Below are 18,372 nucleotides of genomic sequence, written 5' to 3'. Positions count from 1 at the left end.
TTTAAATAGGTTAGTTAGGCAATAATTGTAAGTTGTATTAGCTTTATTTTAATTATATTTAAGTTAGGGGGTGTTAGGGTTATGTTAGGGTTAGGTTTAGGGGTTAATATATTTATGTAGTGATGCAGGAGGGCAGTGGTTTAGGGGTTAATAGGTTTATTATAGCGGCGGTGTGGGCGGACAGCAGATTAGGGGCTAATAATCTTTAAATAGTGTTTGCGACGTGGGAGGGCGGCAGTTTAGGGGTTAATAGGTTTATTATAGTGGAAATTATGTCGGGGAGCGGCGGAATAGTGGTTAATTAATTTATTATAGCGTTTGAGATGCGGGAGGGCCTCGGTTTAGGGGTTAATAGGTAGTTTATGGGTGTTAGTGTACTTTGTAACACTTCAGTTATGAGTTTTATGCTACAGCTTTGTAACGCAAAACTCATAACTACTGACAACGGTACGGATCTTGTGGTTATAGAGTGTACGGCTCACTTTTTGGCCTCCCAGGCAAACTTCTAATACCGGCGCTATGGAAGTCCCATTGAAAAAGGACTTTTTAAAAAGTGAGGTACTGACGTTGCGTGACGGCCAAAAAGGTGTGCGGTACACCTATACCTACAAGACTTGTAATAGCGGTGTTAGGGAAAAAGCAGCGTTATCAAGAACAACGATGCTTTTTCACTCATAACGCCAAACTCCTAATTTAGCTGATTGTGCTCATGCACGTGGAGTTATTTAAGGAGATAAAGAGGCAGTTTGCAGAAGCTTAGATACAAGTTAATTACAAAGTTAAAAAGTATATTTTTATAACAGTGTTGGGTATGCAAAACTGGGGAATGGTAAATAAAGGGATTATCTATCTTTTTAAACAATAACATTTTTGGTGTTTACTATCCCTTTAATGTAATGTATTCTAAACTAGATGTAAATACAAGTTATACTGTAGTGAAAAAAATTGTGTTTCATTTATATTTGCCACAGAATTACAATTTATATTAGTGTCAGGTGCTCCCTGTGTTAACCTCACTCTCACTTGTGAGATTTTATACCCCAGAAGGCCTTATTACTTTCTATAGGAGACAGCTATTAACTATCTGAGACTTCTAGGTTCCACACATTTTTTTAGAGGATTAAGTGAATTCTACCCCTGTGGACAGGTATGGAGAATTGGGCCCATGATAATTTACAACACTAAATATTATCTTATACATTTTGGTATAACATTTCTTCCCTAAATAGTCTTTGTTATCGTTTAGCACTTTTTAAAATGAACAAAATGTTTTTGCTAATTGTCTCAACTGTTTGGGGACCACAAATAGATCACTGCAGAGCTTACAACTTTGCAGACCTCACTAATTCCCACAGTTTCCTGGCAGGGAGATGTGACTAGGGTTGCTAGCTCTAATCTAAATACTGGAGAACAAAATAATGGCCTGTGGAGCAGGAGGTGGGCCATGATTAGACCTTAGGTGAGATCCATACACCTACAAGCTACTAACAACTACACACAGACTGAAGATTGCATTGGCCCTAGATCCCCATTATAAGCCTCCATATCCTAATCAAGCCTTGGATCAGAACTCTGGCCCTGCACTCCACTATCAGCCAAATGCCCACAGTTAAACTGCCTCATTGTCAGCTACATACATCATCCCTCAGACCATACCCCTGGCTTTGCAACCTTGTTAGCCTCATGTCTTTATCATACCATATCATAAAGTGGTAATAGGGTCATTTTGTCCAAAGTAGTGACAAGATTTTCTCACAAACTATATATGAAAAAAGACAAGCAGTCTACTGATGATTACTGTATTTCTACTAAAAAGTCCAAAGTGATTATACAACACTTATTAGTTTCAGAAGGAACCTGATATTTATTCATGCATTTTTAAGAGTCACAGGAAGAAAAGAAGAAGTACAAAATCTTATTTAAGTAAAGCAGCTGTATGTATGGTTTCACTTCATATGTTTATGAAGCTCCTGATATGTGCTTAAGCTGAGGTTGGCATCTGTTTTGATTTCAATGAAGGAGCACTAGAATCAGGACATATGTTCTGTGTCTCAGCCTGTTTTGCTATGGATGCAAGTTAATAGATAACCTCAGACCAAAATGAGACAGAATACATAAGCTTTATTTTACAAAAATAATGAAACCATATAACTTTATCAGAGTGTAGGTTTATCAGAGATAATAAATGTAATAAAGATGATATGCTGTTATTGTACTTAGCTTTGGTTGGTTGATAATGCACCAAGGGGAACACGACAAGATAGATGAAAGCTTATGCATGATGATAGCATTTGATCAGGTTTCAAATAGAAATGGCTTTTGATCCAATGTGCTAATCTCTTGTGTTTTATAGACAGTTTTACACAGATAACTATACACTACTCTCCCTGTGTCCCCTCCAGCAGTTAAATTAGCTGTTGAGCACCAAACCACATTCTCTTTTGTTAACTACTTACTCCCACCTTCTAGTGTCCCTAATCTGTCAATGCAAGTTGGACCTGACTTATTGTACGTGCACAATATATTACTCTGTTGTGTAAGTAAAATGCAGAGCAAGTAGGTAGCATGCACAGCCAAACCACAGTAACCATAGTCTAAGCTAAAACACACGTTGGAAGTTCTAAATCAATGTAATAAATAGCTAACCGGAACATTATTTTATTAATTTATTCTTATCCTTATTTTGTCCTAACTCTGACATGCTTAATTTGTTGAACTGGCTATCACAGTGGACAACGATAACAGGAAATACACGGCTAGATTTGGAGTTTTGTCGGTAACGACCCGAAAAACTAACGCCGGCTTTTTTCTGGCCGCACCATAAAAATAACTCTGGTATTGAGAGTCCACATAAAAGCTGCGTTAGGCTCCAAAAAAGGAGCGTAGAGCATTTTTAACGCAGCTTCAACTCTCGATACCAGAGTTGCTTACGGACGCGGCCAGCCTCAAAAACGTGCTCGTGCACGATTCTCCCATAGGAAACAATGGGGCTGTTTGAGCTGAAAAAAAACCTAGCACCTGCAAAAAAGCCGCGTTCAGCTCCTAACGCAGCCCCATTGTTTGCTATGCGGTAACACTTTCTACGTCTGCACCTAACACTCTAACATGTACCCCGAGTCTAAACACCCCTAACCTTACACTTATTAACCCCTAATCTGCCGCCCCCGCTATCGCCGACCCCTGCATATTATTATTAACCCCTAATCTGCCGCTCCGTAAACCGCCGCTACTTACATTATCCCTATGTACCCCTAATCTGCTGCCCTAACATCGCCGACCCCTATATTATATTTATTAACCCCTAATCTGCCCCCCACAACGTCGCCTCCACCTGCCTACCCTTATTAATCCCTAATCTGCCGACCGGACCTGAGCGCTACTATAATAAATGTATTAACCCCTAATCCGCCTCACTAACCCTATAATAAATAGTATTAACCCCTAATCTGCCCTCCCTAACATCGCCGACACCTAACTTCAATTATTAACCCCTAAATAGCTCACCGCTATTCTAATAAATGTATTAACCCCTAAAGCTAAGTCTAACCCTAACACTAACACCCCCCTAAATTAAATATAATTGTAATCTAACGAAATAAATTAACTCTTATTAAATAAATTATTCCTAATTAAAGCTAAATACTTACCTGTAAAATAAATCCTAATATAGCTACAATATAAATTATAATTATATTATAGCTATTTTAGGATTAATATTTATTTCACAGGTAACTTTGTATTTATTTTAACCAGGTACAATAGCTAAAATAGTTAAAATAATTACAAATTTACCTGTAAAAGAAATCCTAACCTAAGTTACAATTAAACCTAACACTATACTATCAATAAATTAATTAAATAAACTACCTACAATTAACCTAACACTACACTATCAATAAATTAATTAAATACAATTCCTACAAATAAATACAATTAAATAAACTTGCTAAAGTACAAAAAATAAAAAAGAACTAAGTTACAACAAATAAAAAAATATTTACAAACATAAGAAAAATATTACAACAATTTTAAACTAATTACACCTACTCTAAGCCCCCTAATAAAATAACAAAGCCCCCCAAAATAAAAAAATGCCCTACCCTATTCTAAATAACTAAAGTTCAAAGCTCTTTTACCTTACCAGCCCTGAACAGGGCCCTTTGCAGGGCATGCCCCAAGAAGTTCAGCTCTTTTGCCTGTAAAAAAAAACATACAATACCCAAGCCCCCCAACATTACAACCCACCACCCACATACCCCTAATCTAACCCAAACCCCCCTTAAATAAACCTAACACTAAGCCCCTGAAGATCTTCCTACCTTATCTTCACCATACCAGGTTCACCGATCCGTCCTGAAGAGCTCCTCCGATGTCCTGATCCAAGCCCAAGCGGGGGGCTGAAGAGGTCCATGATCCGGATGAAGTCTTCATCCAAGCGGGAGCTGAAGAGGTCCATGATCCGGATGAAGTCTTCTATCAACGGCATCTTCAATCTTCTTTCTTCCGGATCCATCTTGCAGACCTCCGACGTGGAACATCCTGCTGGCCCGACGGACTAACGATGAATGACGGTTCCTTTAAGGGACGTCATCCAAGATGGCGTCCCTCGATTCCATCAGCCAATCAGAATATTCCTACCTTAATTCCGATTGGCTGATAGAATCCTATCAGCCAATCGGAATTCGAGGGACGCCATCTTGGATGATGTCCCTTAAAGGAACCGTCATTCGTCGTTAGTCCGTCGGGTCAGCAGGATGTTCCGCGTCGGAGGTCTGCAAGATGGATCCGGAAGAAAGAAGATTGAAGATGCCGTTGATAGAAGACTTCATCCGGATCATGGACCTCTTCAGCTCCCGCTTGGATGAAGACTTCATCCGGATCATGGACCTCTTCAGCCCCCCGCTTGGGCTTGGATCAGGACATCGGAGGAGCTCTTCAGGACGGATCGGTGAACCTGGTATGGTGAAGATAAGGTAGGAAGATCTTCAGGGGCTTAGTGTTAGGTTTATTTAAGGGGGGTTTGGGTTAGATTAGGGGTATGTGGGTGGTGGGTTGTAATGTTGGGGGGCTTGGGTATTGTATGTTTTTTTTTACAGGCAAAAGAGCTGAACTTCTTGGGGCATGCCCCGCAAAGGGCCCTGTTCAGGGCTGGTAAGGTAAAAGAGCTTTGAACTTTAGTTATTTAGAATAGGGTAGGGCATTTTTTTATTTTGGGGGTCTTTGTTATTTTATTAGGGGGCTTAGAGTAGGTGTAATTAGTTTAAAATTGTTGTAATATTTTTCTTATGTTTGTAAATATTTTTTTATTTTTTGTAACTTAGTTCTTTTTTATTTTTTGTACTTTAGCAAGTTTATTTAATTGTATTTATTTGTAGGAATTGTATTTAATTAATTTATTGATAGTGTAGTGTTTGGTTAATTGTAGGTAATTGTAGGTAGTTTATTTAATTAATTTATTGATAGTATAGTGTTAGGTTTAATTGTAACTTAGGTTAGGATTTCTTTTACAGGTAAATTTGTAATTATTTTAACTATTTTAGCTATTGTACCTGGTTAAAATAAATACAAAGTTACCTGTAAAATAAATATTAATCCTAAAATAGCTATAATATAATTATAATTTATATTGTAGCTATATTAGGATTTATTTTACAGGTAAGTATTTAGCTTTAATTAGGAATAATTTATTTAATAAGAGTTAATTAATTTCGTTAGATTAAAATTATATTTAACTTAGGGGGGTGTTAGTGTTAGGGTTAGACTTAGCTTTAGGGGTTAATCCATTTATTAGAATAGCGGTGAGCTCCGGTCGGCATATTAGGGGTTAATAATTGAAGTTAGGTGTCGGCGATGTTAGGGAGGGCAGATTAGGGGTTAATACTATTTATTATAGGGTTAGTGAGGCGGATTAGGGGTTAATAACTTTATTATAGTAGCGCTCAGGTCCGGTCGGCAGATTAGGGGTTAATAAGTGTAGGCAGGTGGAGGCGATGTTGAGGGGGGCAGATTAGGGGTTAATAAATATAATACAGGGGTCGGCGGTGTTAGGGGCAGCAGATTAGGGGTACATAAGGATAACGTAGGTGGCGGCGCTTTGCGGTCGGCAGATTAGGGGTTAAAAAAATTATTCGAGTGTCGGCGATGTGGGGGGACCTCGGTTTAGGGGTACATAGGTAGTTTATGGGTGTTAGTGTACTTTAGAGCACAGTAGTTAAGAGCTTTATAAACCGGCGTTAGCCAGAAAGCTCTTAACTACTGACTTTTTTCCTGCGGCTGGAGTTTTGTTGTTAGATGTCTAACGCTCACTTCAGAAACGACTCTAAATACCGGAGTTAGAAAAATCCCATTGAAAAGATAGGATACGCAATTGACGTAAGGGGATCTGCGGTATGGAAAAGTCGCGGCTGAAAAGTGAGCGTTAGACCCTATTTTGAGTGACTCCAAATACCGGCGGTAGCCTAAAACCAGCGTTAGGAGCCTCTAACGCTGGTTTTCACGGCTAACGCCAAACTCCAAATCTAGGCCTTAGTTTTTATTGTCCATATCCATGACACCATTCGTCAAAGCCCTTCCTGTAAACAAATATGGGTTGTGTGTTTTTTGTCTCTACAGTTATAAAGCCTATGACTGGCTAAGAGGCACCTTTTAAAATTTGAGAATGGGCTTGTTGAAATCTCTGTCCATCTACTTTGAGCATGGAACTATTTCACTTTGGTGAATACTGTCATGGATATGAACCAGGAAAAAGAAATTACAGCTGGTAAGATTCCAATTCCTTTTGTTTGAAGATGTTATATTTTCGGTATTATTGGCAAAGTTTTGCTTTTCACTTGAGAAACCTGTTTTCCATATTAATACTCATTTGTTTGTTTTTTACATAGGTACTTCTTGACCTTGCAAGTTTAATATTTGAAGAGCAACAGTGTCTTGAGGTTCTTCTAAAGAAGATTGCTGCAACAATTCTGTCATTCATGCAAGCTCAGAGATGCACCATCTTTATAGTTGATGAAGATTCCCCTGTGAGTTATGATTTAAATTATTTATTACAACTTCACTTCTTGATCCCCGGAGAGCATACAGAGTTATATATAAAAATACAAATCTAATGTAATATAATGAAACTAGAGGTGAATTTAACTTTTGCGCTGCCCTAGATACTGGGAATTGTTCTATTTCACTTTCAACAATTTAGTTCATATCTACCGCATATATTTTTATCAATTGGGGGCTCAGGATGGAAAGGCCTTGCACCCCCACTAGACAACCAGGGATCATTGTTTTTTAATCAAATTAGTAAACAAAACATTAAAAGAGCATAGGAGCGAGAAGGCAACAAATTATAGAACAACCTCCCAATGCTGCCTCCCCTCTATCTTAAGGTTTTTATACAAAATATGTAGCTATGCAAAATGAAATTACTTTTCAGTATATTTTCATTATTTATTTGCCCCATTGCATAATTTAGCTATGAAAATTGAAAGTTCTAAGTCTCAAAAACTTGAAATGCACCCTGCTGACTTCTCAAAGCTAACCCTGCTACATATATGTCCCTAATCGGCTTTATTAGATAACAACTGTAAAAAATGCATTTTATACATTTTATGACTGCAGACTAAATCCCAGATTGGTTCCTCCAAATAATGCAAACGTTGGGTCGAGTTTGGCTATTGAAAAATAATTGCATTAAAAATTATGGTAATTACTTTTAAAAATATGCTATTCTATAGCAACCCAACAGAAATATCTTGTAATTACATTCACCTAGATTACGAGTTTTGCGTTAGAGGCTGTGCGGTGCTAACGAGCAGTTTATGCTCACCGCTCACTTACAGACAGCGCTGGTATTACGGGTTTGTACAAACCAGACAAGAAGTGAGCGTTGAGCAAAATTTTGCTCATTAACGCTCTCCAATACCAGCGCTGCTTACATTAGTGGTGAGCTGGTGTAACATGCTCGTGCACGATTTCCCCATAGGAATCAACGGGGAGAGCTGGGTGAAAAAAAGTCTAACACCTGCAAAAAAGCAGCGTAAAGCTCCTTAACGCAGCCCCATTGATTCCTATGGGGAAATAAAATTTATGTCTACACCTAACACCCTAACATGAACCCCGAGTCTAAACACCCTAATCTGACACTTATTAACCCCTAATCTGCTGCCCCCGACATCGCCAACACCTACATTATAATTATTAACCCCTAATCTGCCACTCCGGACACCGCCGCTGCCTACATTATACTTATGAACCCCTAATCTTCTGCCCCCAACATCGCCGAACCCTACATTATATTTATTAACCCCTACTCTGCCGCCCCCAATGTCGCCGCCACATACCTACACTTATTAACCCCTAATCTGCTGTCCCAACGTCGCCGCCACTATAATAAACATATTAACCCCTAAACCGTCGCACTCCCGCATTGCAAACATTAGTTAAAGATTATTAACCCCTAATCTGCCGTCCCTAACATCGCCGCCACTATTCTAAATTTATTAACCCCTAAACCTAAGTCTAACCTACCTACATTTATTAACCCCTAATCTTCCGCCCCCAACGTCGCCGCCACTATTCTAAATGTATTAACCCCTAAACCTAAGTCTAACCCTAACACCCCCTAATTTAAATATAATTTAAATAAATCTAAATAAAATTACTTTAATTAACTAAATAATTCCTATTTAAAACTAAATACCTATAAAGTAAACCCTAAGCTAGCTACAATATAACTAATAGTTACATTGTATCAAGCTTAGGGTTTATTTTTATTTTACAGGCAAGTTTGTATTTATTTTAACCAGGTACAATAGTTATGAAATAGTTATTAACTATTTAATAACTACCTAGATAAAATAAATGCAAAAACACCTGTAAAATAAAACCTAACCCAAGTTACAATTACACCTAACACTACACTATAATTAAATTAATTCCCTAAATTAAATACAATTAAATACAATTAAATAAAATTAGCTAAAGTACAAAAAAAAAACCACTAAATTACAGAAAATAATAAACTAATTGCACCTAATCTAATCCCCCTAACAAAATAAAAAAGCCCCTCCAAAATAAAAAAGCCCTACCTTACACTAAATTACAAATAGCCCTTAAAAAAAATTACCTGTAAAAAAAATTACAAATCCCCCCCCCCCCCCGACATTAAAACCCACCACGGGAGAAGTCTTCATCCAACTGGGCCGAAGTCCTCAACAAAGCCGGCAGAAGTCTTCATCCAAGCTGAGCGAAGTGGTCCTCCAGATGGGCAGAAGTCTTCATCCAGACAGCATCTTCTATCTTCATCCATCCGGCGCGGAGCGGGTCCATCTTCAAGACATCCGGAGCAGAGCATTCTCTTCCAATGAAGTCTTCTTACTAAATGATGGTTCCTTTAAGTGACGTCATCCAAGATGGCGTCCCTTCAATTCCGATTAGCTGATAGAATTGTATCAGCCAATCGGAATTAAGGTAGAAACAATTCTATTGGCTGATGCAATCAGCTAATAGGATTGAAGTTCAATCCTATTGGCTGATCCAATCAGCCAATAGGATTGAGCTGGCATTCTATTGGCTATTCCAATCTATTGGCTGTTCCTAGTGTTTGCGATGCAGGAGTGCGGCGGTTTAGGGGTTAATATATTTATTATAGTGGCCGGTTCGGTAGATTCAGGGTTAAAATTTTTATTTTAGTGTTTGCGATGTGGGGGGGGGGGCTCGGTTTAGGGGTTAATAGGTAGTTTATGGATGTTAGTGTACCTTTTAGCACTTTAGTTAAGCGTTTTATGCTACGGCGTTGTAGTGTAAAACTCTTAACTACTGACTTTAAAATGCGGTACCAGTATTGACAGGAGAGGGTCTACTGCTCACTTTTTGTCAGACTCGTAATACCGGCACTATGCAAGTCCCATTGAAAAAAGAGGATATGCAATTTACGTAAGTGGATTTGCGGTATTGCCAAGTCTGGCCAAAAAAGTGAGCGGTACACCTGTACCTGCAAGCCTAACGCACAACTCGTAATCTAGCTGAATGTGTTTGCTGTCCCTTTAATGCTTAGGATTTTTTGCAGAGCTCTCTTATATTTTGGATTATTGTTATGGGTTATGAGTTCTTTTCCAGTGTCAATACAGCAGCAAACTCATATGGCTGAATGGCTGAAACCCCCCCAAATTGCCCAGGTTGCTATATATTATTTTTTAAAGAATAGGTCAAATTTGGGGCTTTATCCTTATATTTTTTCACTTTAATTTAGAAAATTCCTAATAAAATATTTTAATCTACAAAATGATGTCCCCCAACCCCAAATATGATTGCATGATTTCACTTATGTATTCAAATTATCTTTAAATTAGAAAAAAGGCTCCATTATTATTGCTCTTTCAACCTTTCCTTTCTAATCTCTGCTATTTTGCGGAGATATACAATAAGACATATCAAATTGCTTGTTTTTCTATTTATTTAGGATACATTTTCTAGTGTTTTCCATATGGAGTCTGAGGAATTAGAAGATTCTCCAGATGCAATAAAAAGGTAACTAACAAGTAATCAGCTCAACAAATAACGAAAGGCACTTACTTTTGTTTATTTTCTTTTAAATATAAACTTCTCGTTATATATACAGTATCTCACAAAAGTGAGTACACCCCTAAAATATTTGTAAATATTATATAATATATAACAACACAGAAGAAATGAAACTTTGCTACAATGTAAAGTAGTGAGTGTACAGCCTGTATAACAGTGTAAATTTGCTGTCCCCTCAAAATAACTCAACACACAGCCATTATTGTCTATACCGTTGGCAACAAAAGTGAGTACACCCCTAAGTGGAAATGTCCAAATTGGGCCCAAAGTGTCAATATTTTGTGTGGCCACCATTATTTTCCAGCACTAACTTAACCCTCTTGGGCATGGAGTTCACCAGAGCTTCACAGGTTGCCACTGGAGTCCTCTTCTACGCCTCCATGACAACATCAGGAGCTGTTGTATGTTAGAGACCTTGCACTCCCCCACCTTCCATTTGAGGATGCCCCACAGATGCTCAATAGGGTTTAGGTCTGGAGACATGCTTGGCCAGTCCATCACCTTTACCCTCAGCTTTAGCAAGGCATTGTTCATCTTGGAGGTGTGTTTGGGGTCGTTATCATGTTGGAATACTGCCCTGCAGCCTAGTCTCCGAAGGGAGGGGATCATGCTCTGCTTCAGTATGTCACAGTTCCCTCAATGAACTGTAGCTCCCCAGTGCCGGCAGCACTTATGCAGACCCAGACCATGACACTCCCACCACCATGCGTGACTGTAAGCAAGATACACTTGTCTTTGTACTCATCACCTGGTTGCCGTTACAGACTCTTGACACCATCTAAAACCAAATAAGTTTATCTTAGTCTCATCGGACCACAGGACATGGTTCCAGTAATCCATATCCTTAGTCTGCTTAGTCTGTGCATCATCTTTAGAAGAGGCTTCCATCTGGGATGACAGCCATGCATACCAATTTGATGCAGTGTGCGGCATATGGTCTGAGCACTGACGGGCTGAACCCCCACCCCTTCAACCTCTGCAGCAATGCTGGCAGCATTCATACGTCTATTTCCTAAAGACAACCTCTGGATATGACGCTGAGCACGTGCACTCAACTTCTTTGGTTGACCATGGTAAGGTCTGTTCTGAGTGGAACCTTTCCTGTGAAACCGCTATAAATTTAAATTGACACTGTTATACAGGCTGTACACTCACTACTTTACATTGTAGCAAAGTGTAATTTCTTCAGTGTTGTCACATCAAAAGATATAATAACATATTTAAAAAAATGTGAGGGGTGTACTCACTTTTGTGAGATACTGTATATATATTTATGTGCAAGTGTGTCTATTTGAGCATGTGTGTGTGTGTTTATGTGTGTGTGTGTGTGTGTTTATATGTGTGTGTATATTTGAGCACGTGTTTGTATATTTGAGCATGCTTGTGTGTGTGTGTATCTGAGCATGTGTGTGTGTGTATTTAAGCATGTGTGTATGTTCAGGGCCGCCATCATGGGATGACAGGAGGGCCCCATGAGGCAAGAACAACTAAAAAAAATATTTTTTTTTTACATTTTGGCAGCACCAGTGAGTACTACAGCAGAGTGCTAATTGAGCATGGGAAATGTTATTTCAAGGAGTAAAGTATTAGCATTTGAGAGGATTTCTGAGTGTGCACTAAACCACTATGCACAGTGTGAGACAGACTTGGCACTTTGTACAGTGTGTGCCTGAGTCAGACGACAGATCACTTTCATTTGCCAAGGAAGTACTTAGTAAATGTTTTTTATTTATTTGTGCAATTTTGGATTGTAACTTCAGTGTGGTGTTGTATGGTGGGACCAGGGGTCCATAAAAATACATTTTTTTTTAGCAGCAGTGTATTTATGATTATTTGACAATGCTGTAGAAATTCTATATTTAAAGCCATACAGAAATGTTTCCTCCTCAATACACAAATGGTAGGTGCCCTTGGATATGCATTTTTTTTATTAATATATATATCAGGGGGGTGTCAATCAACCCGATCGTACTCGACCGGGTTGATTTCCAGCGATGTCTGTCCACCTGCTCAGAGCAGGCGGACAGGTTATGGAGCAGCGGTCTTTGTGACCGCTGCTCCATAACTGCTGTTTCTGGCGAGCCTGCAGGCTCGCCAGAAACACGGGGCATCAAGCTCCATTCGGAGCTTGATAAATATGCCCCTATGAGTGTGTATGTATCTTTTTTCTGTGGGTCTCTCTGTGAGGGTGGGTGTGTATGTCTTTGTGCATTTTCTGTGGATGTCTGTGAGGGTGTGTGTGTATGTCTTTGTGCTTTTTTTATGGGTGTCTCTGTGAGGGTGTATGTATGTATGTCTTTGTGTATTTTCTTTGGATGCCTCTGTGAGGGTGAGTGTGTATGGCTTTGTGTTTTCTGTGGATGTCTCTGTGAGGGTGGGTGTATGTATGTATGTATGTATGTCTGTGTTTTCTGTGGATGTCTCTGTGATGGTGTGTGTTTTCTGTGGGTGTCTCTGTGAGGGTGTGTGTTTGTGCATTTTTTGTGGGTGTCTCTGTGAGAGTGTGTGTATGTCTTTGTGTGTTTTCTGTGGATGTCTCTGTGAGGGTATGTGTGTATTTATGTCTTTCTGTGTTTTATGTGGTTGTCTCTCTGTGTGTGTATATGTTTGTGTGTTTTCTGTGGGTGTCTCTGTGTGTGTGTGTATGTCTTTGTGTGTTTTCTAAGGCGGTCTCTGTGTTTCCTTGGGTGTATGTGCAAGTTTGTGTTTGAGTTTGTGTGTGTGTTTGTGTGTCCATTGTCTGTTCCTTTTTAGGACATTTTGACCTTACTACTGATTATTCACATCTTTCTACAGACTTTGAGACTAATGAGAACTTTCCGTAAGTCACCAATCCACCATTTAACCTTTAAATTATTGTTTAGGCAGTTCAGGGCCCTTCATTTCAGCCACTGCATGCTGTTGTCATCATTTAGTTGGCATCTTCCTTGACAAAAAGATATTCATATTTTGTTTTATAAATCTCCTTTTTTGACAAAACTGTAGTCTACCTCATTACTTGTCAGGTCAATGTAAAAAAGTGCTGAGTGTCTGTTTGGGTGTCTGTGTCTGAGTGTGTTTGTGTGTTTCTTTGCGTGTCTGCTAGAGTGCCTATATGTGAATACTTATGTGTGAGTGGGTGTTTCAGTGTATGAGTGTGTCTGTGTGTTTATGTGTTTGTCTGTTACTACCTTTACAACATTTGCAAATTTAACTACACTTAAGAATAAAGTGCATATACTTAACAATGGTTAAGTCAGGGGCCCCAAAATTTCTAGTGGCACCCCTGTGTATGTTTATGTGTGTGTGTTTATATGTGAGTGTTTGTGTGTGTATTTTTGTTTGTGTATTTGAGCGTGTCTGTATGTTTATGTGTGTATGCGTGTGTGTGTTACTGTTTATATGTGTGTGTGTATTTGAGCATGTGTGCGTGCAGTGCAGTAAAAGTAGCAAAAGTTACAGCAGATAAAGGGTATGAGTCAATATTTGTTTTGCCAAGTATGTTTTTGATGTTTTTTTAATTCCATGTCATCTTTTTAAAGATCACAAGAAATGTACAATCTTGCCCCAATACTTAGGTATTAATGCAAATTCAAGATATATTATGGATTGCAAATTTAGGGTTCCCATTCAGATGGCATTTTACCAGCATAGCTTATATTTTTAAAGTTCATTTTCATGTAGATAATAAAAGAATATGTGTAAAAATAATGGTCCTGTTAGGGTGAAACTTCTTCAAAGGTTTATTTTAGTCTTCTAAATTTAAAGTGATCATTTAAAATCATTACAAGCAGCGTTAGTTTCCAAGTTATATTATGATGTTAATTTATGCTAATTAACATGATCAGGGATAGGCAAGGTGTCCGTACATGGACACTGGTGTCCGTGACTAGCCCTTGCAGTGTCCGCCACAACCTTAGTATATATTTTGATTGAATAATAGGAATAAAAAAAAAATATGTAGTGTGAATAAATTTAGTGGCTTGTCAAGAGACTGCTAGCGATATTGGGTGATAAGTTATGGAATAAATAAAGCCTGAGTGAAATACTGGATGTGAATCTGTATAATAACACCCAGCTCTATACAAAGACACAGTAGTGACACTGGCACATGGGTATAGCCAGAGGAGGGCTGGTTATAGGGTCAGTGGTATCTGCATCAGTATAATAACACCCAGCGCTATATAATGACACAGTAGTGACACTGGCACATGCGTATAGCTAGACAAGGATTGGTTATAGGGTCAGTGGTATCTGCATCAGTATAATAACACCCAGCGCTATACAATGACACAGTAGTGACACTGGCTCATGCGTATAGCCAGACAAGGGTTGGTTATAGGGTAGGTGGTATCTGCATCAGTATAATAACACCCAGCACTATATAATGACACAGTAGTGACACTGGCACATGGGTATAGCCAGAGGAGGACTGGTTATAGGGTCAGTGGTATCTGCATCAGTATAATAACACCCAGCGCTATATAATGACACAGTAGTGACACTGGCACATGGGTATAGCCAGAGGAGGGCTGGTTATAGGGTCATTGGTATCTGCATAAGTATAATAACACCCAGTGCTATATAATGACACAGTAGTGACACTAGCACATGGGTATAGCCAGAGGAGGGCTGGTTATAGGGTCAGTGGCATCTGCATCAGTATAATAACACCCAGCGCTATATAATGACACAGTAGTGACACTGGCACATGCGTATAGCCAGACAAGGGTTGGTTATAGGGTAGGTGGTATCTGCATCAGTATAATAACACCCAGCACTATATAATGACACAGTAGTGACACTGGCACATGGGTATAGCCAGAGGAGGGCTGGTTATAGGGTCAGTGGTATCTGCATCAGTATAATAACACCCAGTGCTATATAATGACACAGTAGTGACACTGGCACATGCGTATAGCCAGAGGAGGGCTGGTTATAGGGTCAGTGGTATCTGCATCAGTATAATAACACCCAGCACTATATAATGACACAGTAGTGACACTGGCACATGGGTATAGCCAGAGGAGGGCTGGTTATAGGGTCAGTGGTATCTGCATCAGTATAATAACACCCAGCGCTATATAATGACACAGTAGTGACACTGGCATATGGGTATAGCCAGAGGAGGGCTGGTTATATAATCAGTGGTATCTGCATCAGTATAATAACACCAAGCACTATACAAAGACACAGTAGTGATACTGGCACATGTGTATAGCCAGACAAGGGTTGGTTACAGGGTCAGTGGTATCTGCATCAGTATAATAACACACAGCGCTATATAATGACACAGTAGTGACACTGGCACATGGGTATAGCCAGAGGAGGGCTGGTTATAGGGTCAGTGGTATCTGCATCAGTATAATAACACCCAGCTCTATACAATGACACAGTAGTGATACTGGCACATGGGTATAGCCAGAGGAGGGCTGGTTATAGGGTCAGTGGTATCTGCATCAGTATAATAACACCAAGCACTATACAAAGACACAGTAGTGATACTGGCACATGTGTATAGCTAGATAAGGGCTGGTTATAGGGTCAGTGGTATCTGCATCAGTATAATAACACCAAGCACTATATAATGACACAGTAGTGACATTGGCACATGTGTATAGCCAGAGGAGGGCTGGTTATAGAATCAGTGGTATCTGCATCAGTATAATAACACCCAGCGCTATATAATGACACAGTAGTGACACTGGCACATGCGTATAGCCAGACAAGGGTTGGTTATAGGGTAGGTCGTATCTGCATCAGTATATTAACACCCAGCACTATATAATGACACAGTAGTGACACTGGCACATGGGTATAGCCAGACAAGGGATGGTTATAGGGTCAGTGGTATCTGCATCAGTATAATAACACACAGCGCTATATAATGACACAGTAGTGACACTGGCACATGGGTATAACCAGAGGAGGGCTGGTTATAGGATCAGTGGTATCTGCAATCAGTATATTAACACCAAGCACTATAAAATAATGTTTTTAATTTAAAATGTACCTTCGTGTCCTTCACTAAGGTCTGTAATTTGGAAAATGTCCTCCACAGCCTTTGTCTGTGCCTATCCCTGAACATGATCATGTGTTTTTTTAGGGGGGTTGCAAGAAATTTGACAAGAAATGGTATAATAATTATTATAAGGAGAATGGGCAATGTGGAGTAATAATAATGATAGGTATCTCAGAAAAAAAAAATAGAATGTACAATGTACTACACTTATTTAAATTCGTAAACACAAACACATTTATATAGGGAATAAAGTCACATTATATGCTGTTACTCCCCTTTAATCTGCTACATACACTTTTAGAATCTCTTTTAAATGAATGTGTGATCTTCTCTCTACAAAATTTAAAACATTTCCATCATTCCACATTAGTTGTAATTTTCCCTAGTTTCATACATCAGAATTCCCAGGACAATGTGCAATTGGAGTACTGAAGTAAGATAATTGTATTGAAGTACATGTTCCATCTGTAGAGCCGTATGGTCAGTGATATCATTTTCCATTATTCTGGAGCTCTACAATCTGCTAGTGAAGGAGTTAATGTTATTTTCAAAATGTAATTGCTGAATCAGTATTTTTCTTTATTACAGCTGATTTAACTGTAGTTTCAGACTACTTTTGGTCTATTATTTCTAGGGTCTGAAATAGAAATTGTTTGTTACTGAATGTTTTTTTTAACTGAAATGAAGAACCTAGACAGTCTGTAAGAAATGATCTATCCTGTGGTGTGCAACGGTTGTATCATTTTACTGATGCCAAATGCTATCTATTATTCCCTGTGTATAGCATTTATGAAAGGGTGACAGACCAAGCTATGCTGCTGCAGATATATTTGATTGAAATAAGCAGTTTGCAAATGGACACATCTAATTATTTTGGGTGTCAAAGTAGTAAAAGTGCACAGAATTTTGCTGAAGCTGTATAATTATCAACAATTATTTGCTATTCAATCCAGTCTTCTCAAAGCTATTCAGTGGAAATTTGAAGAAGAAAAAAAAAGCAAGATAAGCATAAAAAATTGTGAAACATTCATGAAGCACTTTATGTCACCTATGATATATCCTGGAAGTCCTTTCTCAAATGGAGAATTTCCATTAAACAAATATATAAATTTGACATCATGTATGACTTGTTGGATAGTTTTAAAGTAGTTTAATCGCAATTAGACCTTGTGCTTCTCTGACAAAATATTAATGATTCAATTTGTGCTTTGTAAGATCTCAAGAGAAACTGCACACTTCAAAGGAGAATTCAAAAAATGTATAGTACAAAAATGTGTAATTCATGCTTTTTTTTGTAACATTTTGTATCTGATAAGGTAAACCTCATAATACTAACATAAAATACAAATGTTTAATAGATAGATGTATCATGGAGTGCTTATAATATTAGTATGCATGTGATTCTTCAAGACTAAGACAACTGCTGAAAGAACTAAGTAGGGTGTTTATTGGTGGCTGTATACTTTTTTGAACATACATTTCTCTGTGATATATAAAAAACAAAAGGAGAGGGGGAGGTTATGTGTAAAGATGGGACAGAGAGATGGGACTCCAGGAAGAAGAAGAGTGAGAGAGTGGAGATGGGGAGTTTGGGAGCACAGTGTCTCTGTGATTATGCATGACAATACATTTTGCTATATTGAAGAATACATTTTGTCCCTTCAGTAAGTGGGTATATCACACATGGATGGAGTAACCATGAGAGACTTCCCCTTTAAAATAAAATGTGCTTGCATGCTCTGAACCAGGGGTGCTCAACCTTGGTGCTCCAGAGGCTTTGGAACTACATTTCCCAT

General features: G+C 38.7%; 1 protein-coding gene across 1 annotated transcript in view; it reads left to right on the top strand.

Moving 5' to 3' along the window:
- Positions 1-18,372, top strand: part of PDE5A (phosphodiesterase 5A) — a 530,049-nt gene that overhangs the window by 291,800 nt on the left and 219,877 nt on the right. The window contains exons 6-7 of the mRNA XM_053703601.1: positions 6,882-7,019; positions 10,454-10,521. Of these exons, the coding sequence (XP_053559576.1) occupies positions 6,882-7,019; positions 10,454-10,521 (206 nt within the window). The remainder of the gene's footprint in view (positions 1-6,881; positions 7,020-10,453; positions 10,522-18,372) is intronic.

This window comes from Bombina bombina, chromosome 2 (assembly GCF_027579735.1).
Source record: "Bombina bombina isolate aBomBom1 chromosome 2, aBomBom1.pri, whole genome shotgun sequence".
In the NCBI taxonomy this organism is placed as follows: Eukaryota; Metazoa; Chordata; class Amphibia; order Anura; family Bombinatoridae; genus Bombina; species Bombina bombina.
The sequence above is the reverse complement of the archived record's forward strand: the minus strand, read 5'-3'. Positions and strand labels throughout refer to the sequence as shown.